Raw genomic sequence first — 23220 nt, forward strand, 5'->3', positions numbered from 1 at the left:
TAGGTCTCAGCTTAATGTTAATTCTTCATAAAGGCCACTGATTACACCAGCCTCTCCACCCCTCCAGACTCTCTCTAACTCATGCAATTTTAACTTAAGCACAATACATGAATATCAGAATTTCTCTTTCATGTGTATTCTTTTCATATTTATTGTTGTCACTCATTCCCCCACTAGAATGTAAGCTCCATGAGGAACTTTGGCTTGCCTATCACTGCATCTTCAGAACCTAGATGAGAACCTGGCCCTTAGAAGGCATTTAATAAATCTTTGTTAAATGGGTGAGTAGAAGGTTAAAAATTGCAGTTTAAAAATATATGTTCACTATTCTTCAGTGTTAGAGTACAAACTAGATTGCTAAATGTGCAAGTACTTTTTAACATTTAAAAATTCACGCAGAATATTGATCAAAAGATAGTCAAATTATATTTCCAGATATAATTAGAATCCTGGTTGAGTGCAAGTGCCTAATAATCAGGAGCTGGTTCAACTTTGACTATCCTCACTTAGTTTTCAAGAAAAAAATCTCTTTTCTCATAAAGATTGGAAATAAAATTCAAAGGAGACTTTGCTACAATTAAAACACAACTATTCAGAGTTGGCAAATGTGTGCCACTGTTCAATGTACTTGTGTATGCAAACAGACACAATTCCTAAAGGAAGAAAATTTTCAATTCCAAAAACTATTTCCCATGACTACATCTCTAAACAAAATTAAGTCCCACTTCATAATAGTCTCTATAAAAAAACTAGACTCTAGACTAAAGTGTAGGCATCAGGAAGTTTAAAATCACAGCAATAGGTCTCTCCACTGTGCTGTACATCTAAAACTAATACAAAATAGTGTTAAATGCAAACTGTAATAGACAAAATAAAATAATTTCTTTTTAAAATCACAGTAATAGAAGCAAGAGGGGAAAAAAGAAAATTTGAGAAAAACTCAAATCCAAGTGCAAAGTCTAGGGCTTCAGTCAATAATTTTTAAACTTCACTTTGATAAAATTCAGATTCCTAACTCAGACATTCTGATTTGTTAGAACTGAAGCAAAGCCTGAGAATATAAATTTTTATAATCATCTCCCTATTGATTATGATACAAGTCCTCTGAAAAACACTGGCCCAGAGAGAGCTTATCTCACTGCACAGGTTGGGCAGGGATTGTCAATGAGTTCAGTGAATGGCTTCTACAGTTTGGCCTGTTCAGGAATGGTTTGGTCTCAGAGGTGTGTTATCATAGGCATAACACAGTGATAAGAAAAGCCATCATTGCTGAGTGCTGTCAGAAGAACCACTGCTGTTGGAGTTGTACAGTTACAGGGAGGAAAAACTAGAGTGTTTCTCATGTCCTAGTCTCATGGTACAGTCTGGTTTGTACCTAGGGGAGACTTGGGGTCAGGCAGGAACATCTGGCATTACCAGTACATGAAAAAGAAAAGAAAACAAAAAACTGAGACAGAATTCCAATCGGTAGGAAGGACAGGCTGAAAAGATAATTTTGCCACATTGAAGGATATACTTGTTTTCATTCCTAATATTCCAGATCTGGTTAGAAGATGGGGAAGGGTAATATAAGCTAAAAATAGAGGCTTGCTATAAAAACCCAAGTCTGAAAATCATGATTTAGTCTCAAGTTCCATAATGAATTACAGCTAAGGATGCTGATTTGTTTTCTACCTCCAGCTATAATGGCCCAGAAATGATGTCTGAAGGGCAGTTATGTTATGAAAGAAGAAACAATAAGTCAAGAGTTAACCCTGGGTTTGGGAAGGTAATGGGGAGATGAAGACAAATATGTAATACCTTAACCAATAAAGAAATTTTAAAAAAAGAGTTAACCCTGAACCTCAAGAGTACATCTCTCACCAGGAAAGTGTATGACCCAGCATTACCCTTGTTCATTTTAAAACCTAAAGCCAGCATTGCTTTCCCCACATCCTGAGAGAGGTTCTATCATAATCAACACACTTAACAACTACACGTAAAACATAACAACTAGATCTTCTTATCGATAGAAAGCATTCAATTAACTGCAAGTTTAAATTATTAAGCAAATTTTTTGCTTGCAAGGTGATAGGTACTGATATCTAATATATAAAAGTATCTGGAAAATATGATCTGGTTTATTTCAACCAAAGGAATAAACTTCTTTCTTTTTTATTTTAAAGTTCATTTTCGGCGGGGGGCAAGCAATAGGGGGTTAGGACACATATGTAATATCTTAATCAATAAAGAAATTAAAATAAATAAAGTTCATTTTCATTCTGCCTTTTGACTTGACTTCTCTGCTGATAGATAAATGGATAGGTAGACATTTTAGTTAGATTTTTCCTAACTTTTAAAAAATGTTATTAAGAAAAAAATTAAAAATATATACAGAGGTAGAATATTAGCATGAACCCCAAGTACCCATTGCCCAGCAATGAAAATATTCATTCTTCTTTCATTCACTCATCCCTGCCTCAAGGTTATTTGGAGCAAATTACAGACATTATATCATATCATATATATATATATATATATATATATATATATATATATATATATATAAAATCATATCAATAATAGTTTGGTTCAGATCTCTAAAAGATCAATACTCTTTTTTAAAAAAATTAACCACAACATATGGCTTCATATAACTTAATTAGATAAGAAAACATACATTTAAATCACAGTGCATTACTTCATATTTATTATTTTATCAATAATTGGGGGATTTCCTTAGTGGTAGGAAGCTGAAATCCAAGGTGTTTTAGTGATAGTTTTTCAAGTGCAATTTTTATATCAGTATAAGATCATGTGATTTTTTTTTTTAATAAAAGGAATTCTTAGTCATCACATTTTTCAAAACTCAGAAACTTTTGAGTGAATTGTTCTGATTCCATTATGACTACTGGGCTCTGGGAATTGTGAAATTTCCTACTCAAAGCTTCTGTCTTCATTGATTGTGATGATAATTGACTGAACTATTGTTTTCCTCTTGAGAACTACAGAGCTTCTTGTCTCCGGTGGCTAATAAAGGTTCTGTTATTGGAAGCAGAACTATTAAAAGATTGAGAACAGCAACCCAAACCTCAAACCAGGCAGTGTTTCAGAAAAAATAAACTGATTGCCTTGAAGAAAGTCACTCTGCTTTGTAGGAAACATAAACTATATATTAGTTAAACAATAAATATTCACATATTAATCTTGGGGAAGAATAGTGAGTGAAAGTATAGATAAAACTAAATTGGCTCTAAGTTGATCAATGTTGAAGTTCAGTGATGGAAGTTTATTAAAGTAGTCTCTCAATTTTTGTATCTTTGAAATTGTTCAGAATGAAAACTTTTAATAAAGAGGATAAGAATCATGTGGAAATGACAAAACAAAGTCAAACATACTTTGCAACCTCTCCTGTCTGAATCGACTTACCCAAACAGTCAGCAAGTACTAATAAGACTAGTCTGTGTTGGATCACTTTCCAATCGACCCAAAGAGCAACAACAAAGAAGAACAAACAAGAATCTGAGTAATATATAAACTGGTCAGTTATTCCTACATCTTTGATTAATTACAGATCAGCCCTATTTAGAGCTTCTAAAGAACTTGAATGTAACCCATTTCAGAGAACATGAATTATTTATTCCTTGGTTTCATAGGGTGACTATCAAATATTATAAGAAGAACTTAAATTTCCTTGGAAAATACTACCAGAAAATCAAGTCAGTCTCAGGGAAAAGAGAAACATGGCTTGCTATTTCAGAACAGATAAAAAATCCACACACACAAAAAAAATGGTATTCTGATACTTTTATAGTAAATAGTTTTAAAACTGAGTAAAAAACAAATGAACCCTATTAAAAACAAGAAAAAGGCTTACTTGTTAGTAACAAGGGAATCTGTATTTAAATCAAATAAATAATAAATGAGAGTGAAATTGTGCATAATTCTGCAAAGTGTAAATGTCCTGCTGAACAATCACTGTCATCTTCCCAAATGTTAGGCTGGAGGTGTCAGAACTTGGTCCCTGGATGGTCTGACCCACCTCAACCATAAAAATGGACACCTGGTTGCTGAAAAGTTCTGACCAGCCTCAAGGCACAGAATTCACAGAGCTCTGAGAGCCCAGGCTAACTGACTGCAGGTGGGCACTCTGAGAAAACTACCCCCAAACAACAAAGGCCTAGAGAGCATTCAGGCAGCCAGCTCATAACACTATTGCCATCACCCTGAGAAAGTCCTTTTGAAAATTTCATATTCCCTTAGGTTCCAAAGCAAGTGAGAAGAGCAGAGAAAAGGATGGAACTGAGGGGAAGGGAAAGGAGGAAAGGAAAGCATAAAAAAGGAGAAGGAAAACTTTGTGATGTAATATTTTGTTCTGATTTTCTTTTCTTTTTTTATATATATATATTTTATTGATTTTTCACAGAGAGGAAGGGAGAGGGATAGAGAGCCAGAAACATCGACCAGCTGCCTCCTGCACACCCCCTACTGGGGATGTGCCCGCAACCAATGTACATGCCCCTGACCTGTACATGCCCCTGACCAGAATCGAACCTGGGACCTTTCAGTCCTCAGACTGACTCTCTATCCGCTGAGCCAAACTGATTTCGGCTTGTTCTGATTTTCTAAATCAGCAATTGACATCTGATATCTTTTTAAGAGAATAAAAAAGTTGAACATTGCCCAATCAAATTTTGTTTATGCCTCTCTTATGACCAAAACCATATTTTACCTTGTATTTGAACTATTTGTGTCTCTTCTTTTAAATTTCTGAAAGGAAGAAAGCACTTGGAATTCATCTTTAAGATACATAGTCTCTATAAAAATTACCATATTTGTCTTTTTTTTTAATTTATTTTATTGATTTTTTACAGAGAGGAAGGGAGAGGGATAGAGAGCTAGAAACATTGATCAGCTGCCTCCTGTACACCTTCCACTGGGGATGTGCCCGCAACCAATGTATATGCCCTTGACCGGAATCGAACCCGGGACCTTTCAGTCCGCAGGCTGACGCTCTATCCACTGAGCCAAACCGGTTTTGGCACCGTATTTGTCTTTAATGTTTGTTGGGTTAGTTAATTAATCTGTCCACTCAAATGCTATCAGCTGATAGGTAAGTAACTAGCATCAGCTGCAGAACCTGTAGTTGAATAATACATTCAGTATATTTAGCTCTTCACATTGATCCAGCAATAAGAGAGCGTAGAAGGGTTGTGTTTTCATCTTCTTGTTACTTTATATAATGGGTTTGTGTAGCTGTCAGTAAATTTATACATATAGCAAATATATTTTATATCTATTTACATATGACCAGAACTTCAAGTTCATACTTCCCAAATGCGTGCCCTTAAACAATTGAACTTAATGGTGTTTCCATCTCTTAAGCACCCTTTGCCCCAGTTTATGAAAATATTCTTTATAATCAATATAAATCAAACAATAGAAATGTACTTTATTTACTTTTCAAACTAAGAAGCATAAGTTTCCTGTATCTTCCCTTGTTTCAAAGAATGCATATTTTTAAATAGGACTTGAAGAAAAGAAAAACCTTAAAATTAGATTTTACAATGGAAATTGTTAGTCAAGTGCATTTACAGCCAAATTAATTAAGTAGATTTTCCCGATTTAATTTTTCACAAATAAAATCTACCTTTAAAGGTTTTGATTTTTATCTATAGGCAAGAGTAAAGGAAACCACTGCTTTGAGAACTACATAAAACTTTAGTGAGCATCTTGTCTAGGGTACTGATGCCCACAAGTGAAAAAGCGAGGAGCCAAAGATATCAACTGACCAGGTCAGTTGATGGAGTGAAATTATGACCAAAAATTATGACCAAAAATCACATAATCTCCATAGAATATTGTTTCAATTGTACAAATCACTTATTTTAAGATATATGCATAGACATAATAATCTTGGAATTTGGCACTTCCATTTAATTATTGCCTTAATTCTATAAATATTTATTCAGAAACTATAATAATATTGCTAAGTTTTAAATCTAATGAGTATCCTGGGATTTTTTCTCAGCCACAGCATTAATACATATTCTGGAATGTATCTTAGAACCATAAATTTTACCCTGCTGTACCAAAAATAGCAGAGCCCTCTGTAAAGATTTATAGTATATAATAGAAGTAGTACATACAATAGAAACACAGCACTAAAATTGTTGAATACTGATTAACTGTTGTCCTAAACTCCAAATATTTTTATTGCAGTTAAGACGCATTTTTGGAACTTTAAATGAATGTAGCTGTTCCAGGTCATAAAAATAGGTAATAATCATCAAAGAAAAGAAATTTGGACCCTATACCTCTGTTTGTTTTTATTTAGGTTATTTTTCAAAGTATGAGGTTATTTTTCAATTATCTTCTGTGTGTAGGTAAATGGGGTCATTTTTCAATTATCTTTTTGTGTGTAGGTATCTCTTTTCTTAATTTTTTTAACAGACAATTCCTAGAAATATTTATTGGTGCATGTTTATAGAATTTTGTATATTTATTCATGTGACCTTTTAAATTTCCAATTTCTCCTTCATAATGATTTCAATACTACAAATATATTTATACTTTGTATAAAAAATGAGCTCCATTTTTACTCATAATTTACAAAATAATTATCACACACTTCTGGGGGATGGATATTTGTTTTTCATTGCTTACCATATAACTATTGGTTAAAATAAATTTTAATTTCAGAATGAAATCATCACTATCACAGTTTACTAAATCAAAAGCTGCCTAAAGGGCTCTAAAAGTTCCCAAAAAAAATTAAAATTCAGTTAGTTGGTTTTGTTGTTGTTGTTGCTTTTGTCTGTGAAATATTAAAAAACTATACTTTTTAATGTACTTTTCAGGGTATTTCCACCTCCTATAGATATAACTAGAAAGGCTTTTTATTCTGACCTTGTAAGTATTGTCAAACACATTTTACATTCATATGTATGGAAAAAATTTTATATTTTTGATAGCTGCTATTTATGGACTATGCTGTTATACATGTGTTTTATTTTTATATGGATCTTCCAAATGGCTGATTCAATTAAGGAATTTCATGGAAATTACTCATGACAAATAAGACAATATTCAAGACATTTGAATTTGAGGATGATTGTTTCTACTCACATAAAAATTGCCTTAATTTGGATGGGTTTTTAGTTTAATTCCATTTCATTTTCCTCTTTTTCCAGAAAACCACTTCACCATTACCTGTGGAATTCTGTCTTATATGACATGGTATTTTTTTTTTTTTCCTTGCTGGGAAAAGCCCAAGAGACAATTTTCACAATGACCTGCTGTGCCCTGTTTACTTCACAGTGATACTCAGAGAAAGGAGTTTAAAAATGTATTAGAGCTAGAACCAAGAACTGGTGTGATTTTGAAGAAGTCATTGATGCTTAAAATTCTATTTTAAACCATATATAAAAATAATTCCTTTTCAAACAAAAGAGAGAAAAAAAGAGAAAGCTACTTTTGATGTTACAAATGAAAGGTTTTGTTCCTGACACCAAATTGCACTGTTCATTTATTTTGGCCCTATCTGTGTGAGCAGAGTTTTTCCCCCCTTCCTTTTTACTCAACAACAACAACAATAATAGTAGATCTTTTGGATCTGAACAAACAGAAAGGTGGCATGAACACACTGGATCCAGCTTTATAAAGCAATGTCCATCCTCCTTGATTGATAAAGATGGTAACGCTCCTCAAGCTTGAATCTCTAGGGAAGTTGTAGCGAGTTTGGGTTCCCATATGAACAAATATTGACACTTCCACCAACGATCACCCAAACTAGGTACAAAGTGAGAAGCTCAGACCTACAAATGAGTGGACCCAGGAAGCAAACCTGGCCGCAGAAGGGTGCGAAGTTAGTAACTATGCTTTAAGAAACCTAATCGCTGTTTCTCATTCCACTTATACTTTTTTTTCCCCTCTCCCTACTCAAATATATATATATATCAGCTCCCACCTAAATTTGAATAGCTTGAGCTTACTTTTCAGCATTTACTGCCTAATAATTAATGATGCCCACGCCAGGTGCCTCGTGGCCAGGGCTTGGGGTTCCGGCCTCACCAAGCACCTGATGTTAGCGCCACCCCCTGCCTCCGTCAGTCCGCCCGCGCCCCCTCCCGGCCCCAGTCCCCTCCTCCCCGTCGCCCCCAGTTGGCCGAGCCCACGAGACCAGGACTGTTGGGGCTGCGGGGAGGGAGCCCCGAGCAGGGCTGAATGAAACCCCAAAAGGTGAGAAAGGGGCTTCCCTCGCGCCCGCCAGAAAGTCCAACCTCAGAACCGCAAAGTTCTCGCAGTCACCCCAGACTTGAGACCGTGTCTGAAGGTCCAACCCCAGGTGTAGTTCCCAGGGTTAGACAAAGGTGGGGTTCTAGAGAAGAGAGCCAAAAAATTCCAGGGTAAGCCTGAAAGCGGCGAGCGTTTTCTTCCTTCCACTCTTTTAAGAGTCAACGTTGTATTGTTTCCACTGGCTCCAAAAGTGAACCGTAAATAGAAAGAGACCCATTGCTGTACCTCAACCACAGCCCTTGGAAGTTGGTGATCCTGGGAGTTCCCGCCCGTGCACTGGCCCCTGGTGATCACAACTTGGGGATAGCGTGCTGGGACCCGCCCAAGCGGAAAATGAACGCGATCTCGGCACAATTTTTCCTCTCTCCTTCCTCTCCCAAACTTTCCCTTCTTTCCCCACTATCCTCCACACCCTCAGAACAGCTTTTGCAAACCCTTCAAGTATGGGGAGTTCTCAAGATCATGGAAAGGTGTGTTGTTTTTTTCCCCCAAAGGGGGCCGGCCCCTTGTCTTTCCAGAAAAGTGTTCAACCCTCCCACTTGCCCTTGTCCTAAGGGTCAGGGACAGAGTTTGGCGAGCGGTGGTCCTATGCATAGGACAGAGTCTACAGAACTGGGTCTGGAACAAATCCTGTAGCTCTCTTGGGTCTGTCTGGATTTCTTCAAGGTAGACTCTTGGAGAAATATTTCTTTCCCCTAGAACCCTTGTTTTCTTTTGTATTTTTTTTTAACTATCTTTTTCATTATATTAGACGCTGATCTCCTGTAATTTTCCAGGTTTTCATCTACACTCAAAGGACAGAGGGGAGTCTCCTTGAAAAAGATTTGAGGCCAAAAACTGTTTCCTGTTACGTTTTCGCCTGGAATAAATTCGGGTCCCAGTAACAGCCCCAGTGTAGCTCCAACAAAACCAGGCAGCGGATGCTAACACTCAGGTGCACAAAACTGCCACTGTCGCTGTGACCCTTTCTCCAGGACGGAAGCGGAAAGAGTCAGCAGTTATTGGGCTGCGGGACACAGGCCAAGAACTTCGCTTTCTCCTCCCCCTTGCACTCTGAAAGTGGCTGGGCACTCGGGCAGGAGAGAATTTCTACCCATCTCCAATTGAAAACAGCTAGTGGGTTCAGTTACTGGAAGAAAGAGAAGAAAAGCAGTTTCTGGTTGATTTGGGTTTTTGGTTGTTATTTTGTTTTTGTTTTTTTGCTAGAGTTTTAATGTCAACTTAAATAAAATAACACCTTTCCAGAATCAGTCAAATACCGCGGGAGCTGCTGCCCCATCAGAGTGGCCTCCCACTCCGTGGCCACAGCGAAATCCCCAACTCCAGCCTCATACATGAAGCCTGGAAGCTGCAGGTTTAGCCACCCGCTCACCGGGCCAGGGTCCTTGTGGCCAACCTGCCTTCCCTTTCTGGGCTCCAAAGTCTGAAGACAAGCTGAAACATTAAATCAAGAGGGATCAAATTTGAACTGGCTTTAGTATCTGTGACACTCCCCTCTGTATGCGCCCCACTGCCTAGCGGATATAAATTGTCACACTCTAGCACTCTAGTGTCTCCAGTGTGTGTGTGTGTGTGTGTGTGTGTGTGTGTGTGTGTGTGTGTATAATTATATTATTATGATTATTATTATTTCCATACTGTGACACTGCCTTCATAGCCTTTCCTGGCGTTAGGAATTAAGACAACGTAATTCTTTAGAGCAGTGGTCGGCAAACTCATTAGTCAACAGAGCCAAATATCAACAGTACAACGACTGAAATTTCTTCTGAGAGCCAAATTTTTTAAACTTAAACTTCTTCTAACGCCACTTCTTCAAAATAGACTCGCCCAGGCCGTGGTATTTTGTGGAAGAGCCACACTCAAGGGGCCAAAGAGCCGCAAGTGGCTCGCGAGCCGCAGTTTGCTGACCACGGCTTTAGAGCAAGATGATCAGCCTTATTTATAAGCGTTGCCTCAGAAGTGGCAACTAGGAGTATTTCAGGATTTTTTTTTGTTTTATTTTTTTGTTTGTTTTATAAGGAGCAAGGAATGTGCCTTTCCCAGTGTCCATCGCTGCTCTTTACAGGTTGCCTTTGGCCGGCATGACACTTGGTTAAGCCTTGGGACTAAAAAAAGATCACTTCCTTGTACACTAATTTGAGCGAAATCTGGAGTCAGAGTGTGGGTTTACACACCCAGCTCGCATGCCTAATGTATCAAATCCTCGTTAAGGAGCGGCCAGCTCCGTGGCCGTGTCAGCCAAAGGTCAGCCCTGTGCAACAGGGCGTCGCGGTTCAAAGCACTCTTCCAGCGTCCCGCCTCCCTCCCACCTAACCCTCAATCCATCTTTCACATTTCAATAATAGAGCACACGGAGTTTCAACAAGAAATCCCAAGGTTGTTTTTCTTTCCTTCTTTACTCACATTAGTGACATGTAAACCACGTTGTCCTAAGGCAACTACTGAAAAATTAAGTTTATTTTTTTCCAGTGGGAAGGGAATGGAGTTAGAGGACAAAGTAATTGTCAAAATGTCCTCAAGAATTATGAATACTTGAGAAGCTGTGGCTCTTAGAAATCTTCACTTAAGATAGTAATAATAACAATTAATAACTTCACAGAATTGAAATGGAAACCAACAATAAGCTTTGTTGAAGACCTTAGGGATTAGAAACTACCGTACTCAGAGAAAGAGGACATTCCCTTTCCCTGCTCTTCTTCGCCCCCCCCCCCAAAAAAAAAACATACACACACACACTTTAGAGCCCAACAGAAAGCTTATTTTTTAAAGGCAGCTTTGGTGTCCACAGGGACAAAGAGGATTCAGGAGAGCGAGGCCGGACCCTTTGCGCTCCCGCCTCACTGGGAGCCCCGCGACCTTTCTGACTGCCTCGGGGTCCTTGATGTTCAGACACACCAGCCCCACCGGTCGGATTGGCGCGGCTGCTGCACATCAGCCCAGTTTCCCGGGGCGTGCCTCGGACCACTCGCACGCACGCACGCGGTCACAGGCAGAGTCGACTGGGAAGGTGGCTGGGCGGGGTGAGGAGAGAAAGAGACTTACCACGTCTGGGGTCTAGATTTCAGGCAAGGTTGTCAGCAGAGAGAGAAGCGGTAGATAATCAGTCCTACCGCAGACGCGCAATTTAGGCACGGACTACGGCGCTAGAGGGGAGAAGGACAGCGCCTGTTTGCTTTGGGGTCCTTCTTCCCTTGGCCCGGGCCCACGCCCCGCTGTCGCTGGCGCAGACTAAACTCGGCCTGACCTGGGGAGGCCCCAGAGCCCACCTCGCCGCCACCAAACCGTAGCCTCCCGGACTCGGGGCTCTGGCGCCGACGCTGCTGGCGCCGGGGAGGGAGCCGGGGCCCAGAAGGGGCGTCCCCACTCTCTGGCCTGGAAGAGAGCCACCGCACCGCCAGCACTGACCCTGGCGGCCGAGTCCGCTGCGACAGGCCCCGGGCTTGCAGACCCTGGCCTGCTCCCGTCCCGCCCCTCCCTTTCCGCAAACCCCTCGCCAAAAGAAAAGGGTGCTTAGAGCCTTGACTTTTGGGGGAAGAACGCAGGAACCCAAGATCGTTTTGTTCTTTCTGCCCAGAGCGAGCTCAACTCAGGTTATTGTCGTTAGCATGGAGTCCTTGACTCTAGACCACACCCCCCTCAACACATTCAAACAAAAAAGGACCCAAATTGGGAAGAGATTTGGTGAATGGAGCGCCCTGACCAGACGCTTGGTGGTCGCAGGCTGGGACTAGAGAACTCATGCTCCCCCCGCTTTCCAGCCAGTCCCAAGGAGTGAGCAGCTTCTGCCAAGCTCCCCTGAGCCCAGGTGGTCCCGATGGGGGCCTTCTGGCTCCATTCTCACGTAATTGAGCTCTGAGGCTGTTTGGGAGGAAACACTTTGTCCTTGCAGAAACATTTCTGAAAGACCTCTGCCTTACCCTTTGGTTCCAAGCTGAAGACTTTGAGAGTGGTGATATCAGGTGAAATGATGCTCTGGCCCCCAAAACCGGCAGGGTTGGAGCTGGCCCTAGGTTAGACTGAAGTGTGACACAATGCCTCTCCTGTTGGCAATGGGAAAACAAGAAAGTGGGCACCATGGAATGAGTCTACCCATTCAGTTGAAAGTAATATCTAGAGGAGGATTGGAGCCTGCCAGCAGACATTTTCTGTTGTGCTGGTACCTAGAATTTTGACTAAAATATCCAAAGGCAAAACCAGAGTTACCCCAGGACCCTCCACTATTCCTCCCCTTTGTTTACAAGTGTTCACTTCATCAGACAGGTTATGCACTGCTCTGGAAATGTCAGTACATTGACCACAAAATATCCCGCATTGTATAGATATCCCAAGAATGTCACCAGAAGAGGAAAGCAAAAGCCCCATACCACACCTGAACTTCTTCAAACTCACTTTGCAGGTCTCTGGGACAGGACCATTCCTCTACCAGTTACCATGGTTGCACCACACAAGTACCTTTGAGCTTAACAGAAGTATACCAGCTCAAAAGCCTGAGACCTGACAAGTATTAGTTGGGAAGGATTGAGTAAAAACCCTAGAGAAGCCATTGAAACAAGCAGGTGCTAGTTCAGAACCTGGAGAGAAAAAGCAAAAGAAGAGAGAGAGAGAGAGAGAGAGAGAGAGAGAGAGAGAGAGAGAGAGAGAGCTGCATGGGTAGATAGATAATATGATAGATAATAGATAGCTAGATAGATGATGATAGATAGATAGATAGATAGATAGGTGACAAAGTCAGGTGGCAACTCAGCTCAGGCCTGAATCTGTGCAAGGAAAGAGGGTGGGCACTAGGAAAATCTCTAGTGTGCACCCTCCCCCCGCTCCCCTCCCCCCCCCACACACACACTACTCAGGCTTGAGCTCTGTCTAGGTGCCAGGTGAGTAGAAGGGGATGTCCTTTCCATGGAGCTAAGAGAAATGAGAATAGCCAGGGTGCCAGTTTTCAACTTGGAAGGGGACAAGAGGAAGAGGAATTTTCAGTGGTGTGGCTTGTGGTCCACTGGGGCTCTCACACTTCGCAGCCAGCGGCCCTTGGGAAACGGGGGTCAGCCAGGCCCTCCCCGCTAGCGGTTCCGATGGCAGGAGCCACAGATTGTTCCAGCCTACGCTGTCTGCCTGGCTTTGTGAATTCACGTAAACGAGCGCGGTTTGGAAACAAACACGTGCAGCTTCATCGCCACACTATTTTGGCAGCAGGACCTGCGGATTTCACAGACAAGAGCCTCTGAGCAGTTCCCTCTGCTGCCCGCGTGGGAGGGGCGCCTCCTGAATAGCAATAAGAAGCTAGGGTCGCGAACCGCGCATGCGCACTGCCCTCCCAGCAGCAGCTCCAGCCTTTGGCAGGCGCTTGGAAAGCTCACTGCAGGAGTGCAGGGTATCCTAGAGGGCCCCTCAAAAGCTGACCTTCCGGCCTTCTCTGGAGGTGATGTGGCGAACTCCTGCTATTCCCCTCACCAAACTCACACCCGAAACCTGAGTTTATGTATTTTCAAGAAATTCTCCAGGACAAAAACCTCCCCTGATGCACAGGCTCACTCACCTGGACCCTTTCTCCTGGTTTTATCTTCCTCCACAACTTTTAGTTTTCTTTTCCAGAGGCTATGGTGTTCCCGGAAAAACAGAAAAACTTTTAAAAAGAATCCGATGTGAGCTTCTCTCACCCTAGCTAGCTAGGTCCTATATTTTCTGTAGCTTAATGGGAATTGTTACACAAAAGACAGATGTGTTTTATATTTTTGGGGTGTGGTGTGTTTTTTTTAAAATATATGATTTCCATATGTTTATATTCACACTTAATAGTTGATTGTTGTGTATGCTATAGATGAAAATGCCACTGTGTAAGTTTCACAGCCTGTGAATTCTCTGACATATACTTACAAAGATGCCCCACAAACCATCAGAGGCAGACAAAATATTTTTGACAGTCTTAAGTCTCTAGAAAATTCACTGCCAATCTAAATTCCATACTAGATTGATAAGTCTGATTTCTTATTCTTTAAAAACCCACCTCCAGTATAACACCAATTGGAAATTCATACTATTTTAGTTCCTTGCTCTAAAGTGAAAATAAATGTTAGGAACTAATGCCAGGATTCAGCATGCACGGTAAAAATAGTCCTTGTTTAGCTTCCTCATGTTTCCTCTTGCTCAGGCAGAGACTTTGGAGCAAACCGGCCTTTCACAGATTAATGGAGAACATTGCCTATATTTTATGTATATTATGCCATTATATTTGCAATAAACTTTGAGGAAATGACTCAACTGTGATGTGTTATAGGAAGTTGACATGTTTCTTATTTCTTGTCCTAAATTAGAGAATCTCATTTGAAAACATTGATAAAGTCTTATTCTCTATATCTAACCAGTTTAAATGGGTACGTATTACTGAGGGTGAGATGGCTGGTAAAAGCTGATAGAGAACACCATGAATAATGTGAACTTTTAGTGACTGGATGAGCATAGAAGGGATATATCTTTTCATTGCCACTCTATTTCCAAGAATTTTAAAACAAAAGAATATCAGCTGTGACCATCTTTATGAAAACAACACGCCCCCACATATTTTGAATACATACTTCTAAGATATACATTTGATGCTAGGAGTAGGCAAGAACTCTGTATATAGAGAGAAGATAAATTTCTAACCAGCATTTTGAGTTGGAAATATATATATATATATATATATATATATATATATATATATATGAAATTTCTAAAATCTGATGGCTTTATATCTATTTTACAGATAATCAGTGTCTTCACTTTCAGTTTGTCAGACTACATACAGTTACTTCCCAACCCATCATAAACAGATGCTTCTTTTTAAGGACCAGGGCCTTTTCTAAGCTACTTCCTGGAAGGCAGTGTGCTCAGGTACCAACTCTATCAGCACTGATTCACAAGGGGTCCAGGACACTGATTACATCTTGGCCTCAAAAAGGGAACATCTAGAAGTTTCTGGGCTGGGCAAGGTATTTGGGGAGTATAATTCTGTTGCCAGCTCTTTAAAGGTTCTGAGGAAACATCAAAATCAACAAATAAATAAAAACATTTAAAGGCCAGGCCCATCAGCAAAGAAGGTTAGTGCTATTTTCATTGTCAGCTGAAGAAAAAAAAAAAAAAAGAGGATAAGCATATGGGGCAATTGAAAGGTTACATCTTTCTTTTGGAGGTGGTTTGCTTCTTAAAGGTTAACTTGAATGCTTGACTTTAAAAAATCAAAATCATCAGCTGCAAATGCTTAAAGCAGTTGGGGGTACCTTTTGAAGAAGAAAACAAAGGGTCTGAAATGTTTGAAAATCATACAAATGGTGCTTATATATTTATATGCTTACTCTATAAATATACACACACACCACAACTCATTCCTCTTCAGTTCTCAAATATGATTGCTTATACTCAGGCATTTTTTGTTGACACAATATAACTTTTTAATAACTTGTTAGGTACTCTAATCATTAGACAGTATCCAGAAAACAATACAGTCGAAATATGAACCAGGGTGGCTTTCTGCCTAAATCAAACTCCACAGCTACACACAGAAACCAGTCATTTGCAGCATCTTCAGCTCCAGCTAAATAGGGTCTAACTATATTTTGCTGTTCACATTCATGTATTTCAGAATCTAATAGCCCATGAAGAAAAGTATGAAGAATACATCTCAAGAAGCAGACATTAAAGGTACCAGCAAAAATAATAGACTACATTTAAGTTTGAAGCATTATTTTAGGCAATCTACATCATTAATGACTTTTTCTTTGTGGTGGGTGTTACAGAAAATAATGCATAAGGCCGGTTGGCATAAATATTGACTTCTACTATAAAAGTTCCTTTAATGTGAGATTATTCACACACACACACACACACACACACACACAGCACTTCTCAAATGCCTTTTAAAAATTACTTGGCTTTCAAAGTCTAAAAAATATGTTTAAAATATGAAGTATTTTTGAAGTACATATTTATTTACCCCTAAATTTATCTTTAAAATAACCTACTAAATCATATATCATAGTATGATATTTAATTATTATACCATGGTATTAAAATAAAAAGAGCACCAGGGACATAAAAAAATAATGAGACATTCATATTTTCAAATTTGAAAATAACTGCATTTAGAAAAAAATGCATTCATTTATTATCTTCCTAAATGCACCAACAAAGTTACAAAAGTACTATTGTTATTATTATTATTATTATTATACTCATATCATGTTCCCACACATTCTGATCTCTGATGGGAAAGGGAAGTATTATTAATTGAGGTGTGTTTTTTTTTCCTAGAGAAGTGAGCTATATTTAATTCCTCCAAATGCTACACTGTTAATAAATTTCAAACCTCCAAAGCCAGTTGGAGACAGCTTTTGGTCTCACAGATTTTTGAGGTGAGCAGCAATTCCTGTTTAGGTGTTCAATTTTCTTAAATCTTGCAAGGTGGCACTCTTCATAAAAGGTAAATATTTGCTCTTGTAATCACAATAACATTCTTTTAAAAGTTAAACACCACCATTTCCAGCATTTGATGTGCTAAATAAGAAAGTTTACCAAATGCCCTGAGCCAGTAAAACTTTGTTGACTAAAAGGGACAAATACAAATAGCAAAAGATGAAAGAACAAATCAACTTTTTTAAAAGAGAATTTAACGTTTTGATTTTGTATATTCTGAAAAATTGTCACTTTTAAGTAGATGTGAGTATCTTAAGGGGTTGTCATACTTTTGAGGGTTTTTCCCACTTGTTTTTCTCCTCGGTCATTTCCTGAACTCACATAGTATATTAATGAAGCAGATCAAAGTTCCTCCTTGCCCATAGTGAGGTCAGTCTCTGTCTCCTGCTTGAACAAATCCACACCCTTGCATCTACAGCCAAGGCACTGATTTGTAATCTCCAGCTACGTGGTCTACTTAATGGAGCGATCATGCAAGCTACAACCAGAGACAAAGAATCTCGCGTTCCTACCAGGGTAGCTAACTTGGAGGGAGCAGCATAGCTTGCAAATCTATCAAACTAAACTGCAAGAAAGACAATCTGATTTAGAGAAAAGGCGTTCCGCTACAGTCATTAAGCACAAGTAATTTAGATTTTTTATATTGTCTCCTCATTTACAAATTTACTGTATCAACGCCAACCAATGGAACAAATTTCTTAAGTAAATGAGAAATAAATAAAAGAGATAGAAAGATAATAAGATTACATAAAATAATTCTCTTCCCTAGATGTATTTTTGAGAGAACTAATAACAGTAGTAAAATTATAGCGATAATAACATATTGTAGGAAGTAATTAATTTAAATTAGCATCATGTTTAAAGAAATATAAGTAAAACACTTTATGGACATTTACTTTTGTACAAAGAAGTAAGGCCTGGAAAAGCATGCATTGACAACCTGAAAATTAGTCATAGCCATAAATGGTTTAATTGAAGATGGCAGTTTAAAAATATGATATTGTAAATCTGCAACTTGGTTTCAGCCTGGGGAATTTAATTTTGGGGCAGTGGAACCTTTGGCTGCAAGTTCACTTGCAACGCTGTAGAGTGAGCACTGAGCTTCTGACAATTCGTCTACATTAATATTGATGTCGCTTGTGCAATCTATTTCTGTTATTTTTATGGTTGTTGTTCTACATCTGCAAAGGTCATTTAAATTATATTGCGGCCTGAAATTTGTTTCATAAATTTTGATATAAATACTAATTACACCCTCTCAGAGAGCCAGCAGGGTAGCATTCATTTATCATGTTTATACAACCTACAATGACAGAAAGGGAAGGATAGGGAGACCGGAGAGCTTTTCCCAAGAACCGCTAAGAGTGGCAGAAGAGGCAGCAGGTTGCTGGGGTGGGGGCAAGGAAAAAGAAGAAATTCCTACCACAATCACTGAGATTTAAGAATCTTTAATAAGGTACGAAAAATTACCAAACATTTCTGGAAACTAAAGTGTACATAATGAGTTCTTCTAGCCATAAATATTGAATAGCTGTAACAGGAATAATCCGGCCCTTTACATGCGGGTAAATATGGTAAATATGGAAACTAGGAATTATATACATTACATGGTTGTTTTTGCCAAAAGCAACTGACAGTTATAGTTTATATCTTTTTTAATATCACTTTACATAAACAAATGGGCCAGTTTTGACACGCAGATTCAGGCTCCTACTATATGAATTCTTGACAGGACGTGAAACAACATTTTACTGCACTTAAGTACTTAGACTTTGGGACGAAATGTTTGCACTTTATACCAAAACAAAACAAAACAAAACAAAAAACACACACACATCAATACCAATAATATTCTTTTAGGTCGACGTGGAGACTGGAATCGTACAAATTCACATTTTGGTACACATTTACTAGAACATTCTTGCCATTCAGTACAAACAGTTGGCTTTCGCCCCCCCCCTCGCCCCCCTCCCCGCCCTCCCGGCCCCTCCCCGCCCCAATGCAAAGACCACAACGCCACGATCCCACCCGCCCGCTCAAAACCGAGATATAACTATTTACAGAATCCAACGTACAGTTTTAAGCTAATAATTCTGTATTTACAAGAATGCAAAGCCAAAAAACAAACAAACACAAACAAATCAACAAGCCGAAGCCCGGAGAGCCTGTTCCAATTCTGTGGGGAAACTGGACCCCCGGGTTGTCAGCATTTGGTCAGGCGGTTGCCTGGTCCTCGACCCCCATCCCGCCCCTTAGCTACCAAGCCTTTGCCAAAAAAGAAAAAGCAAAAGGGGGGCGGGTAGCGAAAGGTTTGATGCTTTCTCTCTCTCTTACTCGAACCTGGGTCTACAAGCAAGTTTAAAAAAAAAAATAGAATTGCGGAGTTGGGTAGCTGTGTTGATTCGCAGGGATCTTTCAGTTACATTTTGCATACGTGTATGTTCGGTCTCTTAAATAGGGTTTTGATCGGTGTTTTGCTTCTGATTTTAAACGTACCATTCATTAAAATTAGAAGAGAGCGCGCTGTGACCGGCTGTGTGGTGGATCGCGGAGGAGGAGGGCGACAGGGAACTGGTGGTGGGGTTGTCTGTGGAGGGAGACACGATGGTGGGTGGCGTGGAGGACTCGTAGCCGGAGCTGGCGGCCGGCGAAGGCTGTGAGCCCTGGGAGGAGGATTCGTGGACCTGCGGGAATAAAGTCGAGTTTTTAAGGAGACAGAGAGCGGGAGCAGCGGGAGCAGCGGGAGCAGCGGCCGCCTAGAACGGGTGAAGGCGGCACGCCGCTTCTCTCGGAGCCCGGGAGCCCGGCGTTCACTGGCCCGCTAGGGAGGCCCCACCGGGGGCACTTGGGCTCCGGTGCCCCCGCCGCGCCCTGCAGCAGCGGTTCTCCAGGGAGGGATAGCGACCCCGGGCTCACAAAAGGAAGACGTGGGAACCTGGAGACTGGATGTGAGGCTAGAGCCCCAGAGGGCTCCCCACGCCCTGCCCCGCCGCTGAACTTGGCTTGCTCAGGTCTACCTACAAGGCGTCAACTCTTCGGCAAACTCTTCCAGCCCCGATTGCGGCAGCTTCGTCAGCGCCACCCAGCTAGAACAGCCCTCACTCCCTATCTGGGCCAAATTCCTTTTTACTTTTCTTGTTAAAAAATAAATTTATAACAGTTTGGGGTTCACCCGCCCCCTTTTCCACTCTCGGCCCAGCCCGGCACAGCAGAGTGGGGCTGCCCAGCCACTCACAGCCTGCACCAGCTCCTGCCACCACCTGGCTGCCACTCGCCATGGACCCCGCCGAAGAGCAGAGCGGGCTCCTGTCTCGAAGGCGGGCGTCGGGAGCGCGGCAATTACCTTCATGTGTTTGCGCAGCGAGCTGGGGTGCGTGTAGGACTTGTCGCACATCTTGCAAAGATAGGGCTTGTCGCTCGTGTGCACGTGCATGTGCTTCTTGCGGTCGCTGCTATTGGCAAAGCGTCTGTCGCAGCCCTCGAACTCGCACTTGAAGGGCTTCTCCCCTAGTGTGAAGGGCGATAAAGAGAAAGGTCTCATGAGAACAAATTCTGTGGTTGTATTTTTAAAGTAAACAAATGAAAAAAATAAAAACAAAATAAAAAAAGGTTGCAAGTTCAAAAGCCCGGCTCTTCAATAAAGTCACATATATGCAGTGGTTTTATAAATATTTAAATTAATTTAACTATTAATCTAATTAGGTCCAGATTTTATTGTTGTTGCTATTATTATTATTAGATTTTTTTATTTTTAGATCCCAGAGCAGTAGCAGGTTTTTCTGCCTGTGGCTATACAAACGACTTAAGGCGGCAATACCTGCCTCAAAGTTTCTAATTTTCACTTTGGGGCCTGATTCTCCTGCTGTTTTGCTCCTATCTCCCCCCCCCCACCCTTTCCCTGAGGCTCTGCAACCCCCTCTTAATTTCCCCCACCACACCCCCTAAACGCAGTCACATTTTATAAGGTAATCTGAATGGAGAGCTTGGCACCACACATTCTTTCCTGACTGTGGTCATAAACTCAAAATTCCAAAAGCAGTTCTCAGAAATCACCGGGGAAAATAAGAATAGGGAAGCAGACTGGATTCCTGGCCTTGTTGGAGCAAGAGGCCCAGAATGGCCTATCTGACCCACACTACAACCATGAGCTCACCACCAACTTTTCTTTTAACTGTTCTGACCAGTCTCTATTTTAAAGGCAATGTAGGGGGATTCAGTGTTTTGAAAACCACCTCATAGAATCTAATTGATGACAAAAGAGAAAGAGAGAGAGAGAGAGAGAGAGAGAGAGAGAGAGAGAGAGAGAGAGACTGCCTTCCACTGACTCTCCGGACTCCTCAAGCTTACTCACAAACAAGCCACTACTAAAATTCTGTTCTTTAAATATGAGCAACCTCCAAAAAGCTTCCTCTGGTCAGACTTACTTGTTTTCACCACTCCCTCCCTCCTTTCTGTCTTTCTGTTTTTATTTCTTTCTGTGCATCTTCATCCGACATCCTCCAATTTCCTCAGTTCCATCCTTTGGGAAAGTCCTCACTAAGGTGCCTAGAGAAGGATAAGGATGTCGGCGGGAAGCAAACATTTAGACTTAGATTGTCTGCTGCTGGTGCAGCTGGAGCCTCCGCCACCAGGAAGAGCCGGCCACCTCTTCCTGTTTCGCGCGCACCTCAGCTCTTCAAAACCAGGTTTGTCTCTCTGCTCTCCCGGCCTTTTTTATTCCTCATTTTAAAATCTATATCCCAGGATCCTTCCCGTCCAGTCGTCTTATACTTTTTTCATAATTTCAAACCTGAAACCAAAAACCAGCGTACACTTTCGCTGCCTGCCTGCTGGAACCTGACGCCCAGACTCAACCAAGGCCCAGTTTGTGCCTGGCCGCTGACGTTTGGATTGCGGGTCCCAGGCCCAGGGTGAAGCAGGAGTGGGGCCCAGGGGGTGGGTCAAAGAAAGAGGTTTCCATACCTGTGTGTGTTCTTTTGTGGATCTTTAAGTTCTCAGAACGCGCGAACACCTTGCCACAGCCAGGGAAGGGGCAGGGGAAGGGCTTCTCTCCCGTGTGCACGCGGATGTGGTTGACCAGTTTGTATTTGGCTTTGAAGGGCTTGCCCTCGCGCGGACACTCCTCCCAGAAGCAGATGTGGTTACTCTGCTCAGGTCCGCCGACGTGCTCCACAGTGACGTGCGTAACCAGCTCGTGCATGGTGCTGAAAGTTTTGTTGCACGACTTTTTGGGGTTGGCCAGCTGCTCCGGCTCGATCCACTTGCAGATAAGCTCCTGCTTGATGGGTTGGCGCATGTAGCGGAAGAAGGCTCCGGCGCCGTGGTGCGCGGCCATGTTCACGTTCATGGGCCCGTAGCCATGAAGCTGAGGCGCGGCATAGTGCTCCGAACGTGGGCTTGTCACCTGGCCGTATTGCTCGGGCCGCGGGTACATGTCCCCCGAGAAGCCAAGCCTCATCTGCCCATTGACCACGTTGGACGAAGCGTGGCCCGTAGCCTGCTCGTGAAGGCCGGGGAAAAGGAGGTGGCCCGCAGCGTCCGTGTGGCCGTGTGGGCCCCCGAAACCCCCCGCCGAAGCAGCGAACAGGCTGTGCTGAGCGCTGGCTGCCGCTGCCGCGTCTCCAAAGCCCCGGTTGCGGAACAGAAAGTCCCGCGTGGAGTTGAAGGCTGCGCTGGAATAGGAGCCGACGTGGCCCGGGTGGTGGTGGTGGCCAAGGGCAGCGGCAGCCGCGTAGCCAGGCGCCTGAGAGGTGAAGGCTGTCTGGCCCGCCGAGGCCAGCTCGTGCGAGCTGGGGTTGAGCTTGAAGGCTCCCATGCCGTCGGCGAACGGGTTGATGCCCAGGCCAACGTCGCGCTCGGACACGTCGCCCGCGGAGTGGTGGCGGGACGTGCCAAAGGTGGTCACGCCGATCGCGGGGTACTGGGGGCCGGCGTCCAGGAGCATCGTGGCTGCTCCGGGCGAGCTCCGGCCTCCCCCACCCCCCACCCTTGCCTACAGAGGAGGGAAAATTAGGAGGAGGAGGAGGAGGAATGGGAGGCGGAGGAAAAGGAGGAAGAAGATGAGGAGGGAGGGGGAGTCGACCCACCTCTCGAAGTCCTAGCCCGCAGGCAGCCGCTCCGCGCGCCGGGGAGCCCGCCTGGCCGAGCTCGGGGAAGCCAGACGGCTGCCGGCAGTGGGCGAGGCGGGCTCCGGAGCCCTCGGAGCAGACCCCGCTGGCCGGGCTCGCACTTTCTCGCCGCTCAGTCTCTGCCGAGAAGACCCCGCGTCAAGGCTGCCCAGGGAAAGCCTTGGAGCATCTCGGCCCACCCTCCCAGCCCCCACTCCAAAAAAAACCTTCCTCCCGGGTTTGTAGCATAGAGGAATGTGAGCGCGGGAGCCGCAACTGCTCACTCTCCGCCTCGCGCAGTTTGCCCCTCCTCACTTCTCCACTAGACCCTCGCCCTTGCTCTCTTTTCTCTCAGGTTCGCCTTCTCGCTCCTTCACTCTCCCTTTTCCCC

At 42.4% G+C, this 23220-nt stretch overlaps 1 protein-coding gene across 1 annotated transcript; it reads right to left on the bottom strand.

Moving 5' to 3' along the window:
• Positions 1 to 19208: 19208 nt before the first annotated feature.
• Positions 19209 to 22666, bottom strand: ZIC1 (Zic family member 1; the record flags this gene model as incomplete). Its single annotated transcript, XM_079763678.1, has 3 exons — positions 19209 to 19406; positions 20066 to 20229; positions 21685 to 22666. 3 exons carry the CDS (start codon positions 22664 to 22666, stop codon positions 19209 to 19211), a joined length of 1344 nt encoding a protein of 447 aa, XP_079619804.1.
• Between the last annotated feature and the right edge of the window lie 554 nt (positions 22667 to 23220).

This window comes from Cnephaeus nilssonii (assembly GCF_951640355.1).
Source record: "Cnephaeus nilssonii genome assembly, chromosome: 3".
Taxonomy (NCBI): domain Eukaryota; kingdom Metazoa; phylum Chordata; class Mammalia; order Chiroptera; family Vespertilionidae; genus Cnephaeus; species Cnephaeus nilssonii.